This window comes from Geotrypetes seraphini, chromosome 1, assembly GCF_902459505.1.
Source record: "Geotrypetes seraphini chromosome 1, aGeoSer1.1, whole genome shotgun sequence".
In the NCBI taxonomy this organism is placed as follows: Eukaryota; Metazoa; Chordata; class Amphibia; order Gymnophiona; family Dermophiidae; genus Geotrypetes; species Geotrypetes seraphini.
In genome coordinates, this window is record NC_047084.1 from 297,841,494 (window position 1) to 297,866,718 (window position 25,225).

Genomic DNA, 25,225 nt, shown 5'->3' on the forward strand with positions numbered 1-25,225 from the left:
ATGTGCAGGTGGGCCACGAGACCCCCAGAACATATCACCCCAGGTAGTGAGGGATCTGCATACCAAGTTTCGTTCAAATCGGTCAAGCCGTTTTTGAATTACTGTGAGAATGGCAGCTTTTTACATTTTTTCCATTGACATGAATGGGTGAAATCTGATTTTCTGTTTATAGCTCCGCCCACGTGTGCAGGTGGGCCGCGAGACCCCCAGAACATATCACCCCAGGTAGTGAGGGATCTGCATACCAAGTTTCGTTCAAATCGGTCAAGCCGTTTTTGCGTGATCACGGCACATACACACACACACACATACATACATATACACATACATACCTCCGATTTTATATATATAGATGTTGTTCTCATATCATATTATAGGACATCACAGCAATCACTATTGAAAATGTTTATTTCTTTACACATGGTGTTTTCATGATATCTTGATCCTTTGTACCTAGCATATGTGACACCCGAGGTCCATCATTTTTTGACACTCCCCCATCTATATGAAAAATATGATTTTTAGTAACAATCCACATATCGCACAACAAGATTGTACCTAGGAAAAGGCAGCATCTTAAACACTGCAGTGAGTACTAGAACACCAACACATACATTGTAAAACTAAACAAGTCAGATTCCGCAGTCAATTGATCCTTCAGTCAATGCCAACTGAAAACTATGTCCTTTTCATACACACAGAACAGAGATACACCCTCGCCCAATATGGAATAATCACAAACTAAAAATAGAAATATGTAGACAAAAGTTAAACTGAACTGCCAAGAAACCAGACTCTGCATACAATGCAACACCACAACACCACAAAAACAGTAATACATGTCCTCTAATACTGTGCAAAATATAAAGACAGTAGATTAAATTTGAAAAAAACGATACATAACAATCACCACTTTACAAATTAACAAATAAAAATAAATCAAATAATGAGAAATAAGAAAATAGCATTTTATTGGACTAATAAGCTTGGTCCCCATCCCTGCAAACCATCTGATTCCATCCACACAAGCCTTGATGTCAGTTATAACATCGGAGAGGACATTCCGAGCCAGCCAGGCAGTGATTGGTTGGCCCAAAACGTCCTCTCCGACGTCAGAATTGACGTCGGGTGGCGAGAGTTGGTCGGCCCCGCGGGGAAGAAAAGCAGGGAGGGAGAATTCGGCGCCTTCCTGTTCCCGATGGCAGCAGTGGCAGCCTTTCCCCGGTGGCAGCCTATTCCCCAGTGGGTGGCCAGCTGTGCACCCCCTTGGAACGTGCACCTGGGGCGGACTGCCCCCCTCCCCCGCCCCCCCTCTTGGTACGCCACTGTCTGGACCTGGTGCTTACAAGTGGGAAAAGTGTTTTTGATGTCATGGTGGGTGATTATTTGGTATCTAGTGATCACAAAATGGTGTGGTTCAATGTTACGACACTGGAGGAGAGGACTTATTCAAGACTTAAGGTTATAGACTTCAGAAAAACTAACAAGAAAGAGTTAGTTGAATGGAAACAGCTGAACAAAGTAGAACAGCAGTGAGCAAAACTAAAAGGAACTATTTAAAAAGTGACAAACCTTTATGTTAGAAAATTACATAAAGGTAAAAGGAAAAGAAGGCCACTTTGATTCTCAAATGTAGTAACTAAAAAGGTAAGAAAAAAAAGGTTAGCCTTCATAAAATACAAAACATCACAGAAAGAAGACAGGCAAAAATATGTAGAAAATCTACAAGAAGCTGGAAAAGCTGTCAGGAAAGCAAAGATGCACATGCAAGAAAAGATAGCCAATACAGTAAAATTGGGGGGACAAGACCATTTTTAGATATGTAAGTGATAGGAGGAAGTGTCAAAATGGCTTTGTGAGGCTCAAAGGTGAAGGGGACAAATATGTAGAAACTGATAAGGAGAAGGTTGAACAGCTTAACAATTATTTCTGTTCTGCTACATTCGGGCTACAAAAATCCAAAAGAACAATATAGTATAGAATAGGGGGGGGGGGGGTTGAAAAAAAGATTGTTTGAAAAATGAGTGGGACTTGGGAGTGATTAGGTCTAGTGATCTTAAGGTGGCAAAATAGGTAGAAAGGGTGACAGTCAAAGCCAGAAGGATGTTTGGGTACATAGGAAGAGGAATGGCCAGTAGAAAAAAGGAGATGATAGTGCCATTATTTAAGCCTCTGGTGAGGCCCCATTTGGAATACTGTGTACAATTTTGGAGACCACACTTTCAAAAAGATATAAATAGGATGGAGTCATTCCAGAGAGCTGCTACAAAATTGGTTAGTGGTCTTTCTCATAAAGTGTATGACAGAGGCACAGGCATGTGGGATCTCTCAGATAGTAGATACTGTGGATGGGCAGATTGGATAGGTCATTTGGTCTTTATCTGCCATCATTTTTCTCTGTTTCTATGAGTTACTATTAATAGCAGTAGTATCATAAGATTACCATTTTCCATCATGTGCATCATATTGAACCTGGGACTCAAGATGAGTAGAAACAAATGGAGATTATCCATGCTCTCACTAGACTACCAAGTACCCTTGTAAAAGCCAGGAAGGGGTGGTATTTTCTAGGTTGTTTTAATTTGAGGGAAGGGAGGTCTCTAATGAGGGGATATTAGTTGTTGAGGGGCTCTGTCATATGGACCTATTGATTGTTGGGGAGAAGAGCCTATCATGGGTTTTTGAGGAGGGGACTCTGTCATGGAAGTGCTGTTGTAGGCCTTTCATGGGGGCATTGGTTATAGGGGAGGGAGATGTCATGTAGGTACTGGTTGGAGGGGAGAGGGTATGTTATAGGGAGGTATTGGTTGGAGGAGGAGTATGATATTGGTGGATATTGGTAACATGTTCTGGGGCAATCAGAAGTTGAAAGGTATGTTTAAGGGTGTGTGTGACTTGTCCTGCTGGCAGGAGAGGAATGAGGGTGTTGGGCATATCAGGAGCAGTAATCGTTACTTCTATTTGGCAATACCTTTGTAAAACATAATGGGAATTTTCCATGTCTTGACCTGGATGTCTTCATTCCCTTCCCCATATCCTATCTAAAATTTGGCTCCATATCATAGTATATTGCAGATGTCAAAAATTAATCTTTAAAATCTGATGTTAATTGAAAACTCATTGGAAATGCTAAACTGCCCTGAAACCCAGATAGAAATAAAAGGTAATTAGTGATTCAAAACTTGGAAAGTCCCTTGGACCAGATGGTCTAGGCCCAGAATATTGTAAAATATTATTGGATATCATTTTGATCCTCTTATGTGAAATATTTGCTCGTAAGAATCTAAGGGCAGAGTGAAATTCTGCAACTGTTATTTTACTGCCTAAACCAGAATGAGATCCAACTCTAATTAGCTCTTATTGCCCAATATGATTAATAAATTAGGCCCCAAACATTTGGCCACAGTGAAAGCAGACCATACATAGAATGCCAAATCTAGTTTATAATGACCAGGTGGGTTTTGTAAGGAGTAGATATGCCTCACTGAGTCTCTAATAAAAGCTCTGACAAGCCTACAAACAAAACTGAAATTACTCCAGGTTGCTGCCTTGGTGAGTCTTGATGCTGAAAAAGCTTTTGAAAAAATCACAGGGGACTTTCTGTTTTTCATTCTTAATAAATTAGGTTTAGCAAGGAATTTGGGGGGAATGAATTAAGATATAATACTCTAAGCCCAATCTGGTCAATGTTCAGCTGATGACAGTCAGCCTGTTTTTAAACAATGAACTGCTCCAGCTAAGTTAGACCTAGATAATCAATGCTGGGCCATGTCTGGGCTCTTGCGTTGAATATCTGGGTTTGTCTGGATTACCGCTAGAGTTCATGAAAACCATTTTACCACATGGAGCCACTAGGGGAAGGAGCGAGTGGGAATTTCTCCTGCCCAGGATACCCCCGCTAGACTACCAGGGAGGTAGGTAGACCCTGAAAGGGGAGCAGGCTCAATCTCAGGGGGGGCTGATCTCAAGGGGAGGTTTCAGGAGAAGGGTGGTAAGGTAGGGGGGTAAAGAAGGATGCTGGAACAGGGTATCTGAATCCATAGGAAGGGGGAGAGGGAGAGGAGCACATTCAACAATGTTGACTGGTACCTGGAAAATATGTAGCCACCTGTCGATATTCTGTGTCAATACCTACCTGTTATTGTTGCCTACCTTTAGACATAACTTATAGAATTGCCCTTCACACTGAGAGGGATACATGCTACCCTGTTTCCCCGAAAATAATACCTATCCCTAAAATAAGCCCTAGCATGATTTTTAAAGATGCTCTTAATATAAGCCCTATCCCCAAAATAAGCCATAGTTAAGATCAACCCCCAAAGCACCCCTCCCCCTGAATGTCTCCGATACTCACTGACTCCATCCCTGACACTAGTGCTGCCTGATTTGCTGAAAAATCAAATTCATCGATTCAGCAACCCCCACCCCTACTGCTATAGGAGGTCTCGGAGCAGAGGTATGTCAGTCTCTCGGTGGAAGGGTCAGTGGGGTTCTGCTGCACAAGGGGATGGGTAAGAGAGAAGGAATGATGCTTCACATGGGGGGGGAGAGAAAAAAAAAGAGGAAGAATTGGGGTAGAGGGGTGTTAAAATCCTTGGAGTAATAATTGACAATAAACTGCTTTACCACGAACAAATTTCGTTCACTGTCAAAAATTGCTTTTTTAAACTACGTTTGATCCGGTCAATCGCCAAATTTCTGACTCCTAACTCTATCAAGATACTAATTCATTCTTTAATCATAGCAAGACTCGACTACTGTAATGCACTTTTCCTTAACATTACACAGAAAGAAAAAAGGAGACTTCAGCTGATACAAAACACTGCTATTAAATTAATATATAACGCTAGGAAATACGATCATGTTTCACCATTGTTAATAGACGCCCATTGGCTTCCAATTGGTCACAGAATCACCTTTAAAGTAATGCTGCTTATCTTTAAAACTCTAGCCTTCAACGAACCTCAATTTATATCTAGATTATTAATACCACACAATACTCAACGCTCACTCCGTTCATCTGGCCATAATCTCCTTACAGTCCCCTCTCTAAAAATTATTGGAACAAGAAGATCTGACATATTCTCTGTGATGGGACCACAATGGTGGAATGCCCTAACACAATATATTAGAAACGAAAAAGACGTCATAATTTTCAAAAAACTTTTAAAATCTTACCTATTTAAAGATGCTTTTAATATTTAAATTTTCAGTGAGATTTTAAATCATGCTGTGGTTTAACTACCCCTACCCTCTTGTTTTTTCCATTTTTCTACCATAAATTGAAAATTGTAACTTTTACTCTTTCCCTCCCGACTCATGTTGTTTTCTATGAAAATGTATTGTTAAATTGTTTGTTTCTTTTTACTATATTATATTTTGACTTTGTACATCGCTTAGTAATTCTAATAAGCGATTTATCAAATATATTAATAAACTTGGAATCTTGGAAACTTAGGAAGGGAGAGATGATTGTTGTACATGAAAAAAAAAGACAAACCTGAAAATAAGCCCTAGTGTGTTTTTTGGACCCCAAATTAATATAAGACACTGCCTTATTTTCGGGGAAATATGGTAGTTATGCTAGATACTCCAGTATGCATCCCCATATTTCTGGAATGATATTTAAATCATGCCTTCTTTATTAATACTTTATCACTAAAACATTATTTTTCTTAGGTGCCATCGACTCATGCTCAAATCAGTGACTTCATGAATTACAGATCTAAAAAGAAATCGTTTTTTTGCTAGTCTGGTAAGGTCCTACAGTGTCATCCCCACGGTTGTCTTCAACGTGTCCAGCCATCTGATTGCAGGTTGCCCTCGTCCCCTGGTTCCTTCAATCTTTCCAAACATGATGTCCTTCTCCAATGATCTTTCTCATCTGACAGTATGAACAAATAAGACAGTCGTAACTTCATCATTTGGGCTTCTAGTGTCATAGCTGGTTTGATCTCTTCCAGAATCGATTTGTTCGTTCTTCTGGAAGAATATGGCAACACTGATTGGTTTCCAATAAAATATGGCGTCAGGCAAGGATGCATCTTGTCACCTTACCTGTTTAACCTTTACGGTGAAGCAATCTTCAGAAAAGCAAATTTGGAAGCAAAGAGCTTTGGTTTCAAAGTTGGTGGCCAAAATATAAACAACCTACATTATGCAGATGATACAACACTCATCACTAAAACATTATAGGGCAAATTACTTTTTTCTCCTGCTGATAAGTTTGATGGCCGGTACCCTGTAGGTGTGTTCGCACTTCTCTCTTTGCAACATTCAACCTCATGATCCTTGAGATTTTTCACTTAAGTACTGCATATCTTTTATATCAACATTATTTGCACTTCATGAAATTTGATACAGAACGATTTGATCTCTGAGGAAGGCGCATTTGTGGCAAAACATAGAGCCATGTTTAGTCCCCTATATCTTGGATTTGTACAATAAATGCTACTTTCATTCTATGGATTCTCCTGGCTTGTTGGAAGTTCTTCATTCAGAATCTATTCATTTTAGCTGTTTCTTTCATTGTGTGTGTGTGGAGGGGGGCGGGGTTCTCCAGACTTTATTGCTGGCCATTTACTAATAGCACACATCAGCATATATTATTTGCCATAAAGTGCATTTTATGCGAAGGGCCTTGCAGTAAATAATGCATTAACAGGGTTATTTATTTATATCTCTTGTATACCACTTCTATTTGAAGTGATTTACATTGAGGCAGTGGCGTAGCGAGAGAGATTAGCGTCAGGGGCAGTGATGCCCTGCATCACCATGATGTGTGCCCCCCCCCCACTCTTCCCCACCGCTTGAGCACCCCCGCACCTCTAGAAATGTTCACTGGTGTGAGCAGCATCGTCCACCTGCTGCTCGTGCCAGCCACGGCTCCCTTCTGATGACACGTTCTGGTCCTGTGACGGTGCCCAAGGCAGTCTGCGTGCCCATCTTTCCCCCCCTTACTATACCACTGCATTGAGGTACTCTGTTTCTCCCTATTTCTCCCAGTGGGCTCACAATCTAACTATAATACCTGGGGTAATAGTGTTAAGTGACTTGCCCAGGGTCATAAGGAGTGGTGCGGGGATTGAACCTACAACTTCAGGGTGCTGAGGCACAGGTTCTAACCACTAAGCCATTTCTCCACTCCACAGACACTGATAACTACCGATACACTGTATAATACCCCAGGTAAATACTATGAAAAATCTTTTAAAACTATTCCTCCCCTCTCGATATTTAAACACCATAGTCAGCACTGACTTCAAATGCGGACAATTGCATTACATTTATATCCAGATATTCCACCTTGACCAGTTCTGGATACCGGTGCATTCACATATAAGGTGCCTGCCAGAAGTTTTATTTATTTATCATGAACTTTCTGTAGCATTTTAACTGACTTTCAGGGCAAAACAGTGCACAATCTAATTACAATACGTACACACAAAAAGAAAGCAGCTACAACAAAAGATGGGAGCAATAGGAATGGCCTGTCCGGAGCAATACGTTTTTGTACCAATGTACTGCTATTTCGAAAATGACTTAAGGCTCATTTTTCCGTCTTAGCTTTTAGCTGTCCCTCTGACATCCAATAAAATGTTTGAGAATAACTGCAATAGAAACATAGAAACATAGAAACATAGAAAATGACGGCAGAAAAGGGCTATAGCCCACCAAGTCTGCCCATTGCAATTTGCCTCCCCCCAGAGTTCATTCCCTTAGAGATCCCACATGAGTATCCCATTTCTTCTTAAAATCAGTCACGCTGCTGGCCTCAATCACCTGCAGTGGGAGTCCATTCCAACGCTCCACCACTCTCTCGGTGAAAAAGTACTTCCTGGAGTCGCCATGAAATCTCCCTCCTCTGATTTTCAGCGGATGCCCTCTGGTTGTTGAGGGTCCCATGAGACAGAAGATATTATCTTCTGACTCGATACGTCCCGTGATGTATTTGAACGTTTCAATCATGTCTCCCCGTTCTCTTCTTTCTTCAAGTGAGTACAGCCGCAATTTTTTTAGTCTTTCTTCGTACGTGAGATCCTTGAGCCCCAGGACCATCCTGGTCGCCATTCGCTGAACTGACTCGATCCTCAGTATGTCTTTACGGTAGTGTGGTCTCCAGAACTGAACACAGTACTCCAAGTGAGGCCTCACCATGGATCTGTACAACGGCATCATGACTTCAGGTCTCCTGCTGACAAATCCTCTACGGATACAACCTATCATCTGTCTTGCCCTGGAGAAAGCCTTCTCCACTTGATTGGCAGCCTTCATGTCCTCACTAATAATCACCCCTAGATCGCGTTCTGTCTTGGTCTCAACTAAGGTTTCACCATTCAGTACATAATTTTTGTGCGGATTTTTCTTTCCCAGGTGCATCACCTTGCATTTTTTAGCATTGAAGCTTAGCTGCCAATGTTTTGCTGAACAATGTAAACAAAGCTGATTGATGTTTGTAATATATTGGAAAATGTATGGTAAAAATTTGACCTCTAATGTGTATGTTCACTTGTAAGCCACTTTGGAGATAAGCGGATAATAAGTTCTTTAAATAAATAAAGAAAAAAGTACTACTCATACAGTTCAAGGAACTTATCTACATGCAATGCATAATACTATGAAAAACATGGCTCTTCACAAACGTATTCAGTAACTGAGAGCAACACTAGTACTAAGCCATCACTGTTATTATGATTGTTTATTGATCTACTGTATATGACGTTGACAATGTCTGTCGTTGGCTCGAGGTAAACTGTTTATTGATCTACAGTATATAATGCAACAATTTAAGTTGTTTTGTTCTTTGTAAACCACTTTGATACTTTACCCTATGGGCTTCAGGGCAGTTACCGCAGTGGTTCACGCTACCAGGTATTTGTAAAAGAGAGGGTTGGCCTTAAGTGAGTAAATGAAATCAAAATCAGAGCCTATAATTTTATTGCCCTATAACTTTATTGTGAATGTCAGTTGTAACCTGTTCTGAGCCCCTGGGAGAACGGGATAGAAATCTAAACAAATAAATAAATAAAAATAAAAACCAAAGTAGTCAGGTAGTCTTGACCACAAAGCCATGTTTTAATTGCTTATTTAAAAGGTTTCAAATATACTTTGCTACAAATTGATAGCAGCAAGGTATTGCAGAGGGCTGCTCTCTAACTGGGCTGGTGGTCATTTAAAGATCTAAGATACAGGGAATAGTTAAAAGCCCATATTCTATAAATGGCACCTTAACTTATTTTGTTCTTTTTTCTTTTTGACTTTTTCTTAAAACCTTACTTTAAAGTGCAACGTGTAAACTGAGCTTATATATGATAGGAGGCTTGTGCCAAAAGACGTATGAGGAGAGACTGGAAGCCCTGAATACGTATACCCTAGAGGAAAGGATGGACAGTGGAGATATGAGTCAGACGTTCAAATACTTGAAAGGTATTAACGTAGAACAAAATCTTTTCCAGAGAAAGGAAAATGGTAAAACCAGAGGGCATAATTTGAGGTTGAGGGGTGGTAGATTCGAGAGTAATGTTAGAAAATTCTACTTTACAGAGAGGGTGGTAGATGCCTGGAATGTGCTCCCGAGAGAGGTGGTAGAGAGGAAAAAGGTGACGGAGTTCAAAGAAGCATGGCATGAACACAGAGGATCTAGAATCAGAAAATAATATTAAATATTGAACTAAGGCCAGTACTGGGCAGACTTGCATGGTCTGTGTCTTTATATGGCCATTTGGAGGAGGAAAGGGCTTCAATGGCTGGGAGGGTGTAGATGGGCTGGAGTAGGTTTTGACGGAGATTTCAGCAGTTGGAACCCAAGCATAGTACCGGGTAGACCTTTGGATTCTTGCCCAGAAATAGCTAAGAAGAAAAAAATTAAATTGAATCAGGTTGGGCAGACTGGATGGACCATTCGGGTCTTTATCTGCCGTCATCTACTATGAACATAAGAACATAAGAAGTTGCCTCCACTGGGTCAGACCAGAGGACCATCTCGCCCAGCGGCCTGCTCCCGCGGCGGCCCACCAGGTCCTTGACCTGTGAAGTGAATTCTTGATCTTTATAATCTACCTCTACTTCTATAACCTACCTCTGCTGCTATCTGTACCCCTCAATCCCTTTATCCTTTAGGTACCTATCCAAACCTTCCTTAAACCCCTTTACTATGTTACTATGTTATGTTACTATGCTGCTCCAGCATTGACTCGTCCCCCCTCATTTTCTCCGACATGTTTCGATTACTTTTTTCAAGGTTGGGGAAGACTGTCTACTGAAGGAGCTTTTAGCATCAATGCTGTACTCATTTCTACATCGCCGGGGCTCAAACAGCCTTCCCCGACCTTGAGAAAGTAATCGAAACGCGTCAGAGAAAATGAGGGGGCACGAGTCAATGTTGGAGCAGCATATATAAGCTAAGTTTATACTTTGCACTTTAAAGTAAGGTTTTAAGAAAAAGTCAAAAAGAACAAAATAAAAAGTATAAAACACAAATAAATTGAATTTTGAAACACTATAAATTTGGGTACTAATGAGGATTGCAGCCGTTAGGTGTTATGGTACACCCTTGGCAATCTGAAGATCCCTCAAAATTGAACAGTGATTTATTGATATCACAGATAACCAATAGGCCATGGTCTTTTCTGATTCAGGACAAATACGGAAATAAAGCAAAACATTGGACTAATGCAATTTTTTTTGCTAGCTTTCAAAGGTTATAAATCACCCAAATGGTATCATCAATATTCAGTGCCGGGTATCCAGATAGCAGCTATGGCTATCCTACTCTGCTTAGATACTTATTCGGGTACCAGCACTGAAGAGCAACGATATCTGTAAACCTTCTGGGTCTGCCTTCAGACCAATCTGACAATATCCAGATAGTGTTGGGCGAGGTCAGTAAAAATTTGCAGTGGCATTAACTGGATAAAGACATTGAAAATCAGTGGTTGACCATGGAACATGATACTTTTCTGGGTAGGAGCTGCTCCTACCCAGGTAACTGCTATTGAATACTGACCCCCTTGTTTGTAAACTTTAAAAAATAAGAGTTGGGCTCTTTCCTGCCCCCGAAGAAGCCACTAGATGACCAGGGTTCATAAGGTAGGGCATGAGGAGATCGAGTCAGTGTCAGGGTAGCACCATGGAAGAGATAGGTGAGATGGAGGGACAGATGGCAGGGGAGGGGAGAAAAGGATGGACAGATGGCAGGCAGAGCTGGGAGGGGCAGAAGAAGCCACTAGACCACTAAGAACATTAAAAGGTAGGCTTGGGGAAGGTTCTCTGGGAGTCCACTGCAGCAGTATTACCATGGCAGCAGTTCCCATTTCCATGGCACTTCCATAGAATGGTTATCGCTACAACAGTAATACCGGGCAAAATCAGTAACTCTTTCCTTTTACTACAGGAATTGCCACAGTAACCACAGAATTACCGTGGTAAGCATTACCATGTCAGTCTCTAGACTGGAGAGTGATTTCCAGGTATTTCAAGTGCTCTCCTATTCAGGAACCTAACCCCGTTTTCCCAATAGGATCCTCTGTTCACTTTCTGTGGTTTTGAGGCGCAACATGTACTGTAGGAACCTGACCTCTATTTTCCATAGACTGAATATTTTGTTGTTTGTGATTTTGAGGCTAATGAACATTTTTGGGAACCGTACTACAACGAATATCAAGAACGGACTATATTGGAAATATGTTAATGAACAAACATATCTTTTTCAGAGAAGAGAAAGCAGTAGAACTAGATTGTAAAAGTTGAGGTTGCAGGATGGTAGACTTAGGCGTAACATCAGGAAATACTTTTTTCAGAGAGAGGGAGGTGAGTGGCTGAATATCCTCCTAGGGGAGGTGGTGGGGACAAAAGTAGTCGGATGTGAAAATGTGTGAGACAAACAGAGGATCATTAAATAGAACGAGCATAGAATTGGAGCAAAATTAAATCGCCTTCACAATTTATAAAAAGACATGGAGGAGCATCAGGTACAACTCCAGCAACCCTGTCGAGCAGACTTGCTGAATCACTTAAGTCTTCATCTGCTATCATTTACTATGTTACTATATAATTCTGCTTTTTTCCTTTTTTTAAGAAGAATGGGTAAATTCATGATTACTTTTAGAAAATCTTACGTCTTTTTTTTCGGAGTGCTGTCCTTTTGCTAGCTGATCATTTCACCGTTGACTGGTTCACATTAGAACTTTTGGACAGGAGCTAATGTACATGACAAACTTCCTCCCCCCCCCTTTTTTTACTAAACCATGATAGTGGTTATTAGTGCAAGGAGCCACGCTGAATGCTCTATGCTGCTCCCGATGCTCGTAGGAACTCTTTGAGCATCGGGAGCAGCGTGGCGCATTCAGCGCAGTTCCCTGCGCTAATAACTGCTATTGCGGGGGGGGGGGGGGGGGAGAGGGGTATTTGCTTGCCATGCCTGCTGCTAGTAGGATTGGGCTGTCATTTGTGGTGATTGTCATTTGCTGGTAATAATGCGCACTATGAATAAGGAAGGTACACTTTCTTTTAAAGTGTAAACTATGTGTAAAGAGAGAGCACCTTCTTAAAGAACGCACACACTTGCACTCCATAAGAAATGTGTGCCCTCTTTACATATAAGAGAGAATTCTATAAATGGTGCTCACAGTTTGCCAGAAAAAAATTGTGGGGGGAGGGGGGTGCGGTCCGCCCAAGGCACAGTCTCTGTAAAGGGTGCAGGCACCTGCCTCCTATCCAACCCCCCCCCATGCACATGGCCCCTTCCATTCCCTCGTACCTCTTTAATTTTCCCTGCGCGAGCAGCATTATGAACTTGCTGCCCGCATCGGTGTTGCCTCTCTCTGATGTCACTTCCGGGGGAGGCACCCACGCCTAGGAACTGATGTCAGAGGGATAGCCGCCACGACATGGGCAGCAAGTTCGTGCTGTTGCTCTCGCGTGGAAAATTAAAAAGGGAAGGTGGGCACGTGCGCAGCTGGGGGGCGGTCAGGAAGGAGCAGAGGGGGTGAAAAATAAGGCGGGGAGGGGCACCGCTGCCCCGGGCACTATTTATCCTCGCTACGCCACTGATTGATAGTAAGAGTGATTCTATAAAGCTTGTTCACCCTTTACAGAATCACGCTTAACACCTAACTGTAAGTACCTGCCTTACATGTGCTGAAATCTGGTGTATATGCTGCCACTCATGTTAGGCCCGCTGAGTCCACATTCTCTAGCCATGTGCATAACTTTTTGGAATGTCCCTGACATGCCCGTGGCCATGTGCTCTTTGAGTTACAGACTAGCAGAGTTAGGCACCATACCTTATAAAATAGCTCACAACCAGATGTGCACCAAAATATTAGCGAGTGCCAATTAATGTTAATAATTGGTTGTTAGCTCCCCTGGATGTGTATGAGAGCGAAGCCTAATTTAAAAGAGACATAAGACATATATATATATAACTACATATCTTAAATAGATGCAACAAAAGCTGCTAACGGGCTCCACACTAACTTAAATACCTTATTATTCCCCCAAAATTCTGCATTCTTTTTCATATTTGTAACTAGAACACAATTTTTTTTTTGGGGGGGATACCGCATATATATTTGATGTATATTTACATTTCTGGGATATATAGGGTTGGGGGGTAATGATGTCTTTTAATTTCTGTAGTTCAAAAGTGCTTTGTAATGGTTTGATATGTTTCAGATATATATATTTATATTGCACTGTTCATTTTGAAAAATAATAAAATGTATTAAAAATAATAATAATAATAATTGGTTGTTAGCACCCCTTTATTGATAGTTAAGGGCTTGTTGCTCAATTACTTTGCATGCGTATTGTGGGTGCATACACAAATTTGGGCACCGTATCTAGAATCCAGGGGATACTGGCCACTCCTTTATTAAGAGAGCACAATCTTGATGACATTTATTCCAGAATGAAAGTAAACCTGGTGAAAAAAAAATACAAGATAAAGTTTTGGCTGCCCATCTCTAGCTACTTTTATGGGCATGTTATATTTACAATATTCTGATATGCACAGGGTACAATGGACTGCATACCGTTTTAAACTTTTGTTGGACCGTATTGAAAGAAAAAAAAAGTAAGCAAAGGGCTTTTAGCTGAGAACATTTAGGGCCTGACTCTATAAACAGACACCTACCCCCCTCTTCTACAAAGCCGCACGGCAACAGCCCTGAAACAGGGCTTCGGGGCTGTTACTGCGTGGCAGCCACTAGAACGGCTACGTAGAAGAGGGGGCTAGGGTAGGCACCTACCGTATGTTATTCAAAGATAGGCACCATTTATAGAATCATGCCTAGCAGCGCCTAAACCGAGTTAGACACCGCTAGGCATCTGCAACTTAGACCGGGGTTTTCTTGGCCTAAAATACCAATGCCTAACTCATTCTACACCCAAACTCTGCTCCTAACCACACCTACATTTTAGGTAGGTGTCAGTAAGCACCTCGGTGTAGATGCCTACATCACGCCTACTGAGTTAAGCATCAAGTGGAAAATTAATTTTTTAAAATTAGTTTTTAATGGCACTGTTCAATTAACAGCAGCGATTCAACCAATTAAAAAATTAAATTAAGTGCCTAGAATGGCTAGGCATGCAGATCTAGCCGCCTGATGGTATGCACTTTTTATAGAATCAGGGCCTTACTACAAAACATTTGGCCAAGTTAAGAAGTGCAGGTTTTGCCCTGAATATTTAGTCACACAGTCTCTGTGCAGAGATTTTCCAAGAAGGTGCACAATGTGGGTTGCCTTCATGACTCACCTGAAAGCGCCGCATATCTCGGGGGTTCCCTGCATTCTTGAGACAGTTTTGATTGCACTTCAAGAAGAACTTGAGGAAAAACCTGTGAAGAAGGGGTCAAGAGAATTAGTAAGAAAAGAACAAAATGTTTTGTCTCTCTGTGTCATATAACCTCTAACAAACTCCCTTTTTAGGCCATTACTTTCACGTACACCTTAAATAGAACAAGAAGTTCAAATAGTCTGGGAATTAATAAGATCATGACAAAGAGAAGGAGGAAGGTCATATTAGCCTTTCTTTTCACCCTTGAAATAGTACTTTCAGGGAGGACTAAGGTTTCAAGTTCTAGTTTGCTAGCCATGACATCTGATAACATATCCTGACATACTTGCTTAAACTGAAAACATAGTAACATAATAAATGACGGCAGATAAAGACCTGAACAGTCCATCCAGTCTGCCCAAAAGGTATATCCATTAAAAAATACATGATTAAATGAACTTGTCTCTTCTTTGATATTTCTGGGCCATAGACTATACAGTCTGGTATTGTCCTAGGCTCCAAATGCTGAAGTTGTGGTCCAAGCTCACTCCAGCCTAACCAACCATCCCATTGTTTGCAGGACATCTACCGTTAAGTCTGGCCACTAACATTCTCATTTTCTAAATTAGTGGAGTTCCCATTTATGCCCACCTCAGTCCACCCTACACCGAATCACCTTATATGAGATACCGACCATGCAGGTCTGTACAATACCAGCCTTAATTCTTTAATTTACAACCTTCGTTTTCTGATTAGAGATCCTCTATTTTTATCCTATGCTTTTTTGAATTCCATCACCATTTTCCTCTCCACCACTTCCCTTGAGAGGGCATTCCAGTTAATGGCCTTTCCATAATATTTGCAGGACAGAAACATGATGGCAGATAAAGGCAAAATGGCCCATCCAGTTGACCCAACCACAGTAACCATTATCTCCCCAGGGAGACACTTGTAAAGTGTAACCCATACGTGAAGGCATTTTTGTGTGTCCTAAAATAGCATGTTATGCAGTAAGGAGTAAAGACAGCAAGGGGACAATGGAGGGTTAGCAGGGTGGATGAGAGGAGTGAGAGGCGGAGGCGATTAAGTTGAGAACTCAAAGTTAATCTTGTGAACTTTGTCATGGAAGTACTCAGCCATAGTCTGGGGAGAAAGTGAAGGAGGAGCTGGAAGTGAGGGTATTTTGAGTAGAGAGCTGAGTGGAGAAGAGACAGTGAGGGTTGGATCTGAGAAAATCAATTAAGTGTGTGTAGTAGTCTTGATATGCAAGTGAAAGAGTGGATTGGAAGGATGTCAGCAGAAATTTGAAGTGTAGAAAGTCAGCATGAATGCGGGATTTTAGTCAGTGACATTATGCAGATCGGGCACAGGAACATAAGTAGTGGATCTTAGAGGTCAACCAGGGCTAGGGTTTGACACGCCTTACAGAACTTGACTTGGGAGGAGCGAGGGTATCAAGAGTAGAGGACAGAATAGTATTATAAGAAGAGACTTCTTCATTGACAGATTTACATAGTGTAATATTTGAGAGGAGGTGGGAGACAGTGGTGGAGAGAATGCATGGGTCAATAGCTTGAAGATTTCTAAATGTGTTGGTGATGATCTTCTGCTAATTATATCCCTCTCTTTGCAGCCTGGCATCCTTCTGGCCATGGCCACTGCCTTGTTGCATTGTTTCATCACCTTGAGATTCTCAGACACCATTACCCCAAGGTTCCTCTCCAGTGCTGTGTTCATCAATCTCTCTCCTCCTATCTCCTATGCCCTGTGCTAGGAGGAGCAGACAAGATCCTTCCTCCTCTATATTAATGTATCAACAGTTTCGTTCATACCAATACCAGCATAATGCCATTTGTCTGGTAAAACCTATTTATTGCATTCTGAGTTTGTTCCCTTAATACAGCAGTGCTCTTTATTCTGTTCCAAAACAAATGTGGTCTCTTTAAGATGACCCACTCCTCTGGCCTTGAAGTGGCAGCAGTCTGTGATCAGTGGGTATTGATTGAAACCTGATCTGTCCCACACTGCAGGCAGCTAATGTGCTTTATTGCTGCAGCCTATGATAAATCAGTAATCCTGGGCTGGGTTTTGATTCTCCCCAAATTAAGACTCAAGAAAGACAAGAAAGGAGAGCTGGGAGTGGGGAGCACAAAGAAAATGAGAGATGGGGAAAGTAGGGAGAAGAAAAAGTGTGAAGAAAGAGCAAAATGACAAAGAGACAGGTAAGGAAAGGATAAGCAGCTAGCTGGAAGAGAGAGAAAGAGAGGACAGGGAGGCCCGAGGAGATAGGGATCGATATGGATTAAATTAAGATGCACTCTGAGGCCTTCAAGCTGTGTCTTGGAAGATGCAAGCAGCCTCCTGTTACTTTGCACTTCAGAGACAGCAGTCTGAGCGACTCTTCTAGTAAGAAACAAGGGGACACATCAAACCTGCTGGCTGCTTCTGATTTTCCTCTGTAGGGTCTTAAGTAGTTCTCTCACAGACTGAGTTTGCTATGTCAATCAGGATAAACAACTAGAGCCAATAACTCTCCTGTACCAACTCTCCTACAGTCTGCATGCACAACCACAAAAAGGGTTCTGGAAACACACACTCTTATGTGTAGGGGCCACTGAAGCACAAAGGGGTTAATTCTATAACTGGCTGGCACAATTTAGATACCCCACTTTACACAGGCTGTGAACACTTTGTATAATGGCAATTACATGTGAAAATTTTGTTACAGAATACTAATGTAAATTGGTAGTTTTGTGCCTACATTTAAGAGTAACTACGATGGGAGCTCACGGCAGCCATTTCCTATTGGCGATCTGCACGGGGATCGCTCCTGCCCTGAAAGCCCGCTAGACCACCAGGTAAGGCCGGGACCAGGGGGAAGGCTGGAGGGAGGTGGGGAAGATCCAAAACAAAGCTTTTTTTTGTTTTCCCCTAAAAAAAAAAATCACGAATAACCGCATCCGCGGATGCTGAAACCGCGGATTCGGAGAAGGAAGTGTATACTAAACAAATACACCTAACTTTTAGGAACGTCTATAATCCACCCATGCTCCTCCCCTGGACATGCCCCCTTTTAAGATTCACACACTGAAGCTGACGTGCGTCACTTTACCAAACTGTGCACGCAACTTCTAATTAGTGCCAGTTATCATAAGTTATGAGGTGTTAATTATCGGCACCGAATGGCCTTGTTAAACAATTGAGTTGTATGTGTAAATTAACTTTGCGCACCGATTTGCATGTACAACTTATGGCGCTATATACAGAATTTGGGCCATAGTGCAATCCAAAAGCAGATCGCACAAAGAAAGTCCATAAAATTATTTATTCACCACAGCATTCAATAAATATCTTATAGCTCAACAGGACCATGTTTCACCCACACAAGGGCTGCATCAATGACATGAAAGGACCAAGTGGTATATTTAGGCAGCCTCACCTACAGTACTTGATAAAAGCAGCGCTGTCCAACACCACAGCCTGTGATGGCAGCTTGTTGCAGTGACTCTCAGGCTATTAGGTGTTTGGTTTGGTTTTCTAACATTTCAAATTTACAATCACTTCAATATATCCATGATAATGAAATTTCAGTGATATAAGAAAAAGAAATCAAAATATCAGGAAGAAATAATCTTTAGACAATCCACAGATCCAAGATACATAGAAATAATCAAAGGGAAAAAGAAAACATTCTCTGGAGGCTTCCCCACATCATTGGCTCAGCCTGAGAATGGCATTCCTTCCCCATTAGAGAGTCATACCGTCACATTAATCTCCTCTTTAGCTATAAGAAAATCCAAAAGCTGTTTGGTGTCAAAGAAAGTAAAAGTTAAACTCTGAAACAAAAAAATACAAATACAAGGAAATTTCAGTACAAAATTGGCCCCCAAAGCAATCACTCTTGGTCTGTAAGCCACCTGGGCAGGTCACTCAGTCCTCCATAGCCCCAGGTACGTTAGATAGATTGTGAGCCCACCGGGACAGATAAGGAAAATGCTTGAGTACCTGATTGTAAAAACCGCTTAGATAACCTTGATAGGCGGTATATAAAATCCTAATGAACTTGAACTTGAATAATGACTGGTGCCTTTTTTGTGTGTCTCAAGATCAGTGGTTCTCAACCCTTTTCCTAGGGGACCCCCAGTCAGTTGGGTTTTCAAGATATCCCTAATGTATCTAGACAACTGACCCATACAACTCATTTTCTTCAATAACGGTTCTCTTCACCTATTAACCACTTTCTTCCACCTCGTTAAGTTCAATCAATTTGTACCATCTTTTAATCTTTGTAAACCGCATAGAACTTCACGGTCCTGCGGTATATAAACTGTTATTATTATTAATAAATATGCATAAAAATTGCTTGCCTGTCTCCTCCATTATATGCAAATCTCTCTCATGCATATTCATTAGGGATATCTTGAAAACCTGACTGGCTGGGGGTCCCCTAGGACAGCGTTGAGAACCAGTGCTCTAGATAAATCAGGAAAAATTTGGATATTTGAACCCATAAACTGCTGATTAATATTACGGAAATACAAACGCAAAACATTATTGTGATCCAGCTCCAAAGCAAATGTTACAATTAGAGTCAGTCTCGGGGTAACTATTTCGAGAGATGATTCCAGAAAGTCAGTTAAGTTCACCATCGGATATGGTCTCCCTGAGGTCCCAGCACCTCCCGTTTCTTTCCCAGAAACATGCTGAGCTTTCACAATCGATGGAAGTGCTTCATATGGTATTTTATGGACCTCTTTCAAATATCATCTCACCAAGTTCACTGCTGATATCAAAGGGGACTTGGGAAAATTTAAAAATCTCAAATTATTCCTCCTTAATTGTACCTCCTCCACTTTCTACTCCAAAGTTGTTACTTTCTGTAATTGTTGAACTAAGCCTTGGGACTGTGAAGCAATTTGTTCAGAAACATTTTTCATTTCACCCTCCATTTTGTCCACTCTTCTCAAAAAAGAGGAATTTAAGTCCTGTATAACCTCCCAAAGTACCTCTAAGGTTATAACGGCTGGCTTCTTATTTTTCACACCTGCAGAATTTGCGGAAGGGTCAGTTTCGGCTAGATTCAAAGTCTGTGGAGTGGATACCTTCACTGACATGCCTCGCCGTGGTGAGGAAAACTGTATCGGAGAGAGGTTCCCAGACAGCGATAAAGAAGCTTGAGTTCCCTCCGAGCTTCCACGCTGATATTCTCTATCCCAGGGGTGCCCAACACGTCGATCGCGATCGACAGGTCGCTCGCTCAGGCGACCCCAGTCGATCGCAGAGCGGGTTCCCTTCTCTTTTTTCCCCTCCTGACTGGCCTGCTCCTGAATTCTGCTGCTGCCTCGCTGCTCAACATTTAAAAAAAAAAAAAAAACGGCTTGGAGAATTTATGCTCCGGGGGCTAACGTGCGCTTGTACTGGCTTCCCTTCTCTTTCCTCTGAAACCGGAAGTTATGTCAGGAGGGGGGGAGAGAAGGGAAGCTGGCACGCACATGTTAGAGCCCCATTCGCGGGCTAAAGCGGGAGACTGGTCAGTGAAGCTTGCGATTTGCTCTTCTTGCTGCCAGGTCCTGCCTACTTTCTGTTTCCTCAAAGGCAGGACCCGGCAGCATTTCTCCCAATAGGTCGATCTTGGGCCGATCAGCCTTTCTCTCCCCGACGTTAATTCTGCCTCGGAGAGGAAGTTCTGGCCAGCGTAACTTCCTCTCCGAAGGCAAAATTGACGTCGGGGAGAGGAATGCTGGTGCGCCCGAAGCAAGGAGAGCTTGGCCGGCGGCGGGCGGCTTTGGGGGCCTGTTATCCGGCGGCAGTGGCAGTGGCTTGGGGGAGGGCAGGGAGGGAGAAAGAGGGCAGGCAGGGAGACAGAAGGAAAGAAGAGAAACAGAAAAAAAGAAAGGGGCATGAAGAGAGAAAGAAAGAGAGGGCAGAGAGAGAAGAAGAAAACGTTTGGGGTGGGGAATGAAGTCAGGAGGAGAGGAAGCAAACAGGCTAAAAGAAGGGAAGAAAGATTGGATGCACAGTCAGAAGAAGAAAGTGCAACCAGAGACTCATGAAATCACCAGACAAGGTAGGAAAAATGATTTTATTTTAAATTTAGTGATCAAAATGTGTCTGAATTTATATCTGCTGTCTATATTTTACAATATGGTCCCCTTTTACTAAACCGCAATAGAGGTTTTTAGCGCAGGGAGCCTATGAGTGTCGAGAGCAGCGCAGCTCCCTGCGCTAAAAACTGTTATCGTGGTTTAGTAAAAAGGGAGGGGGGTGGGTATTTGTCTATTTTTGTATGGTTATTACTGAGGTGACAGTGCATAGAGTCATCTGCTTTGACCTCTTTGAAAAAACCCCGGAATAGGAATGATAATTGACAATTCTATGCGTACAGTATTTTTTTTTAATTTTATTGTTGGTAGATCATTTTGACTTGGTCATTTTAAAAGTAGCTCGCAAGCCCCAAAAGTGTGGGCACCCCTGCTCTATCCATTAGACTTCTTCCAGGCTGCAGGGGGGCTGCTCTATTCTCGGGACTCAGTGAAATCCCTTTGCTGCTAGTGCAACTCACATGCGCCTGCTCAGAAGAGACAATCGATGTGGGTCCAGTTGAAATTCTGTAATCCTCCAAGGTACTTTGTTTCATCGGCGATACTTGGCTTACTACCGGGACTCAAATTTTCACCATTCTCTTTCTCTTGCCCATTTTTCCGGCAAGAAAACCGACACATTCCCCACCATGGAGCTCCCAAAAAAAGCTGACCTCTCCAGCCTCTCAGCAAGACGCCATCTTGGCTCATCCGCTATTAGGTATTTATCGAATACTGTGGTGAATAAATAATTTTACAGGCTTCTTTCAAGTGATCTGCCCTTTGGATTTTGCAGATCATTTGTCTTGTTTTCTGGGATTTAAGACATATATGTAGTGAAAATAGCATTACAAATCATTAGCACTTACATATACTATATAAGGTAATTAATGATGCTGATCTTTTTCTATATCTGTATTTTCCTAAAATGTTTGCTCCTGCTGCATATTTGAGAAAATTCATGTGCTCCTCCGTAGCTCTATTTGCATTTTACAAAAGGCTCTGCATTCAGTGGGCATTTTGTAAAATAGATTAGAAATTGTGAATATTCCTACTTGGATTCTCTAGTTCTGATCTAGGTTCAGTATACAAAATTGATCTTCATAATTTATTTATTTATTTATTTGGGGGAGGGGGGGACCAAATCCATTACCTTTCCTCTGTGAATGAGTTAATTGCGAGAGTATGCCCTGCAGTAAAAAATCAGACTAGGGTTCCGTCACAGACAGAATAAGTTGCTCTTTAATTGCAGGGCATATCTGGGTTATTGAGCTGCAGAGGGAGGCTTAAGGGAGAATGTTCTGCTCATTTGGAGAATGCCAATAAAGAAGTTCTGCTGTAAGGGAAAACTCACAGGTGTAGTGCACGGCGCGGGGAAAGGGAAGCGAAAAACAGCAGGAGAGCCATGAAGAAGATGGATGGCAGAGTGAGACAGATCCATTCCCAACAGTTTTCAGGCTGTATAAAATATTTACACTGCTTGTACATAGCCCTGTAATTGCCATCTCTCTGTAAATTATTCATGGACTGAATGGTTCACTCAAGAAGGGTCACAGAGGGGAGAGGAAGGGAGAACAGTCTTGTGTATGAACACACGCAGAGAAGACACGCACTCATGCAAACTGGCGCATCCACATTTCTAGGCTTGCTCACGCAGGTAGACACACAAAAGCAAACAAATGGTACCCACAAGCAGAAGTGCACGAAAATAGATATGTGCACAGAACGGATGACATGCAGATGCAGATTCAAACCTAGCCACACATATGTATAAACATACTATGCACAAAGTCCCCTCTCCTCTCAGAATGTGCGCGTCGGGGGAAGGCTTGTGGGCTGGCCGCGTGCAGTTGCTGCAAATGCCTGGCCCATCCCTGTTGCGGCGGCAGCAGGGGGTGGGAATGGAGCATGCCAGGTGGCAGAGTCTGCTTCGGCGGTGATACAGGGAGGAACTGGCAGCGGTGGCTTCAGCGGGGGGACAGGCAGGGTGAGATCCCAGGCGGCGGCCAGCCCACGTACCCCCCCCCACACACACACACACAGTCTGCGTACCCCCTGGGGTTCGCGTACCGCAGGTTGAGAAACACTGATCTAGATAGTGCCAAGGTAGTCTGTAAACAAACAGTGGCTGGTGCATACTGATTTGCATGCACAAATTAGGATGCCATATACAGAATTTGGCCCTTAGTATATAGATAAACTAATAGGGTGTTTTATGTTATCTAAATACTTGCAATTCTGTTACTTTATATTATTATATTTGCATTGTTGTTTGTAAAGTCTGTTTGAAATTGTACACTATAGGCCCTATATAACATGAAAGATGGGGTCTAAAGTTTTGGGTTTTTTTTAAATCACATTTTAATTGAATCCATGTTATATCAAATATTTTTAATATACTTTGATGCCCAGAAGTGGATTTAGAGGCCATGTATTCTCCCCACCTCCCCTTCCCCCCATGCTCCAGCATTTAATATCATGTTTTAAACTTAGCTTTGCTGGTACTGCCTTGCATCACAACAGCCCGAATGAATATAGTTGTGTCACTTAAAAGAACTCTAACAAATTAGAGACTATTGGTCTTTTGAGGCTAATTAGTTCACATTTGAATGAAACAAATGAAAAGAAAGAGAAAAAAAATCAAGATCCAATCTCTGACTGCATTTTAAGCGATCCTGGGTTATAATGAGCTGAATTGTAGGGTCTAATGTGTATATTACCGTATGTTTCATTATACCTGGAACTTGAGTGATAAGATGGGTGATAAATGCATAAATAAAAATATATATCTGCAGGAGTGCATGTACAGTTGTTGACGTGCAGCAGGAACAGCCACTTCACAAAGATAAACACTGAAAAAATGCACAGCACAGATCCGGCAGCTTTCCTGTGGAGGTTTTGGCTCTTATATGTGGAAGTGGTGATTTTGCAGCTTCCACCTGTAGCTGTCCTATTTTTACAAACTACATGTATAAGGGCTGCCAAATAAGTAGTGTGGCCACAATTCTAATTTGGCTTCATTTTGGAGGTTGGCATAAACTACAAGGGATTAAGGTGAGTGACTCCCTTAATCCTCGTGTAAAGTCCAGGCAAAAATGAATACTTTTTACAAACCTATACATGCCTTTGAACAAAATGTAAATACCAATGTGCATATTTTCCCCCATACACATATATTCCCACGTGTAGCTTTTAGATCTACCTAAGCCATGCCCAAACCACGCCCTTGAAATCTCCGCATGATGTGGATCACGCCGTGCAAATGGCAGCTTTCTGAAACCAGTATTTATACGTGTTATGAAATTTACACTTGTAAATGGTGCTATTTGCATATGGATGTATTTCAAAATAATGGCCTCCACAAGAAGAGAGCAAATATACATATATATGCATAACCTATGTAATGTCAATGATATCGGTGCCCTCAGAGGCAATTGCAATTTAAAAACAAGACAGAATAACAGCAAAAGTTTTCATATAAAATAAAATTAAAAATAAGATAAAAAATTAAGGAAAAAAGAGGCAATTGGATCGATGATAGCACGCATGTAGGCTATTAGCCAAGACTTGTTCTAACAGCAAAATAGCTGTGGGCACTTGAGATCCATAGTCTCTGAAGTTAAAAGGGGATAGATTCCATACGAACGTAAGGAAGTTCTTCTTCACCCAGAGAGTGGTGGAGAACTGGAATGCTCTTCTGGAGTCTGTTATAAGGGAAAACACGCTCTGGAGATTCAAGACAAGGTTAGACAAGTTCCTGCTGAACCGGAACAAACGCAGGTAGGGCCGGTCTCGGTTAGTGTGATTGACTCCCCTAAAGCATGTGGAAGAATTGGCTGTGCAGCTTTACCACACAGTAGAGCTGGGTCTGCGAGTGATCATCACCTGTTCTGGGAAGTGAGCAGAGATTTTGCTATACAGAATATGGGTCTGTCTCAGGAACAACAAACTTCCAGACTGGATAATTTGGAGACCCAATTGCATGAATATATTGCTCCTCATTCAAAAGACAGGGGAATATTATAAAGGAAAATGGAATATCTTGAGAATCAAATGAGGAAGAACAATTTAAGGTTCTTGAAATTCCTCAAATCTCTCTTAGTGCCTCCAATTGAGATGCTGAGGAAATATTTCAGCATAGCTGGTTTTAAGAAGGGTTTGAACAATTTCCTAGAGGAAAAGCCCATAGTCTGTTATTGAGAAAGACATGGAGAAGCCACTGCTTGCCCTGGATCAGTAGCATGAAGGTTGCTACTCTTTGGGTTATGGCCAGGTACTAGTGATCTGGATTGGCCACCGTAAGGATGAGCTACTGGGCTTGATGGACCTTTGGTCTGACCCAGTAAGGCTATTCTTAAGTTCTTATG

At 41.9% G+C, this 25,225-nt stretch overlaps 1 protein-coding gene across 8 annotated transcripts in view; it reads right to left on the bottom strand.

The window, feature by feature from the left end:
* Positions 1-25,225, bottom strand: part of EBF4 (EBF family member 4) — a 494,482-nt gene that overhangs the window by 158,959 nt on the left and 310,298 nt on the right. For all 8 annotated transcript variants that reach the window (XM_033954142.1, XM_033954133.1, XM_033954116.1 and 5 more), the window contains one exon: positions 14,758-14,839. In XM_033954142.1, the coding sequence (XP_033810033.1) occupies positions 14,758-14,839 (82 nt within the window). The remainder of the gene's footprint in view (positions 1-14,757; positions 14,840-25,225) is intronic.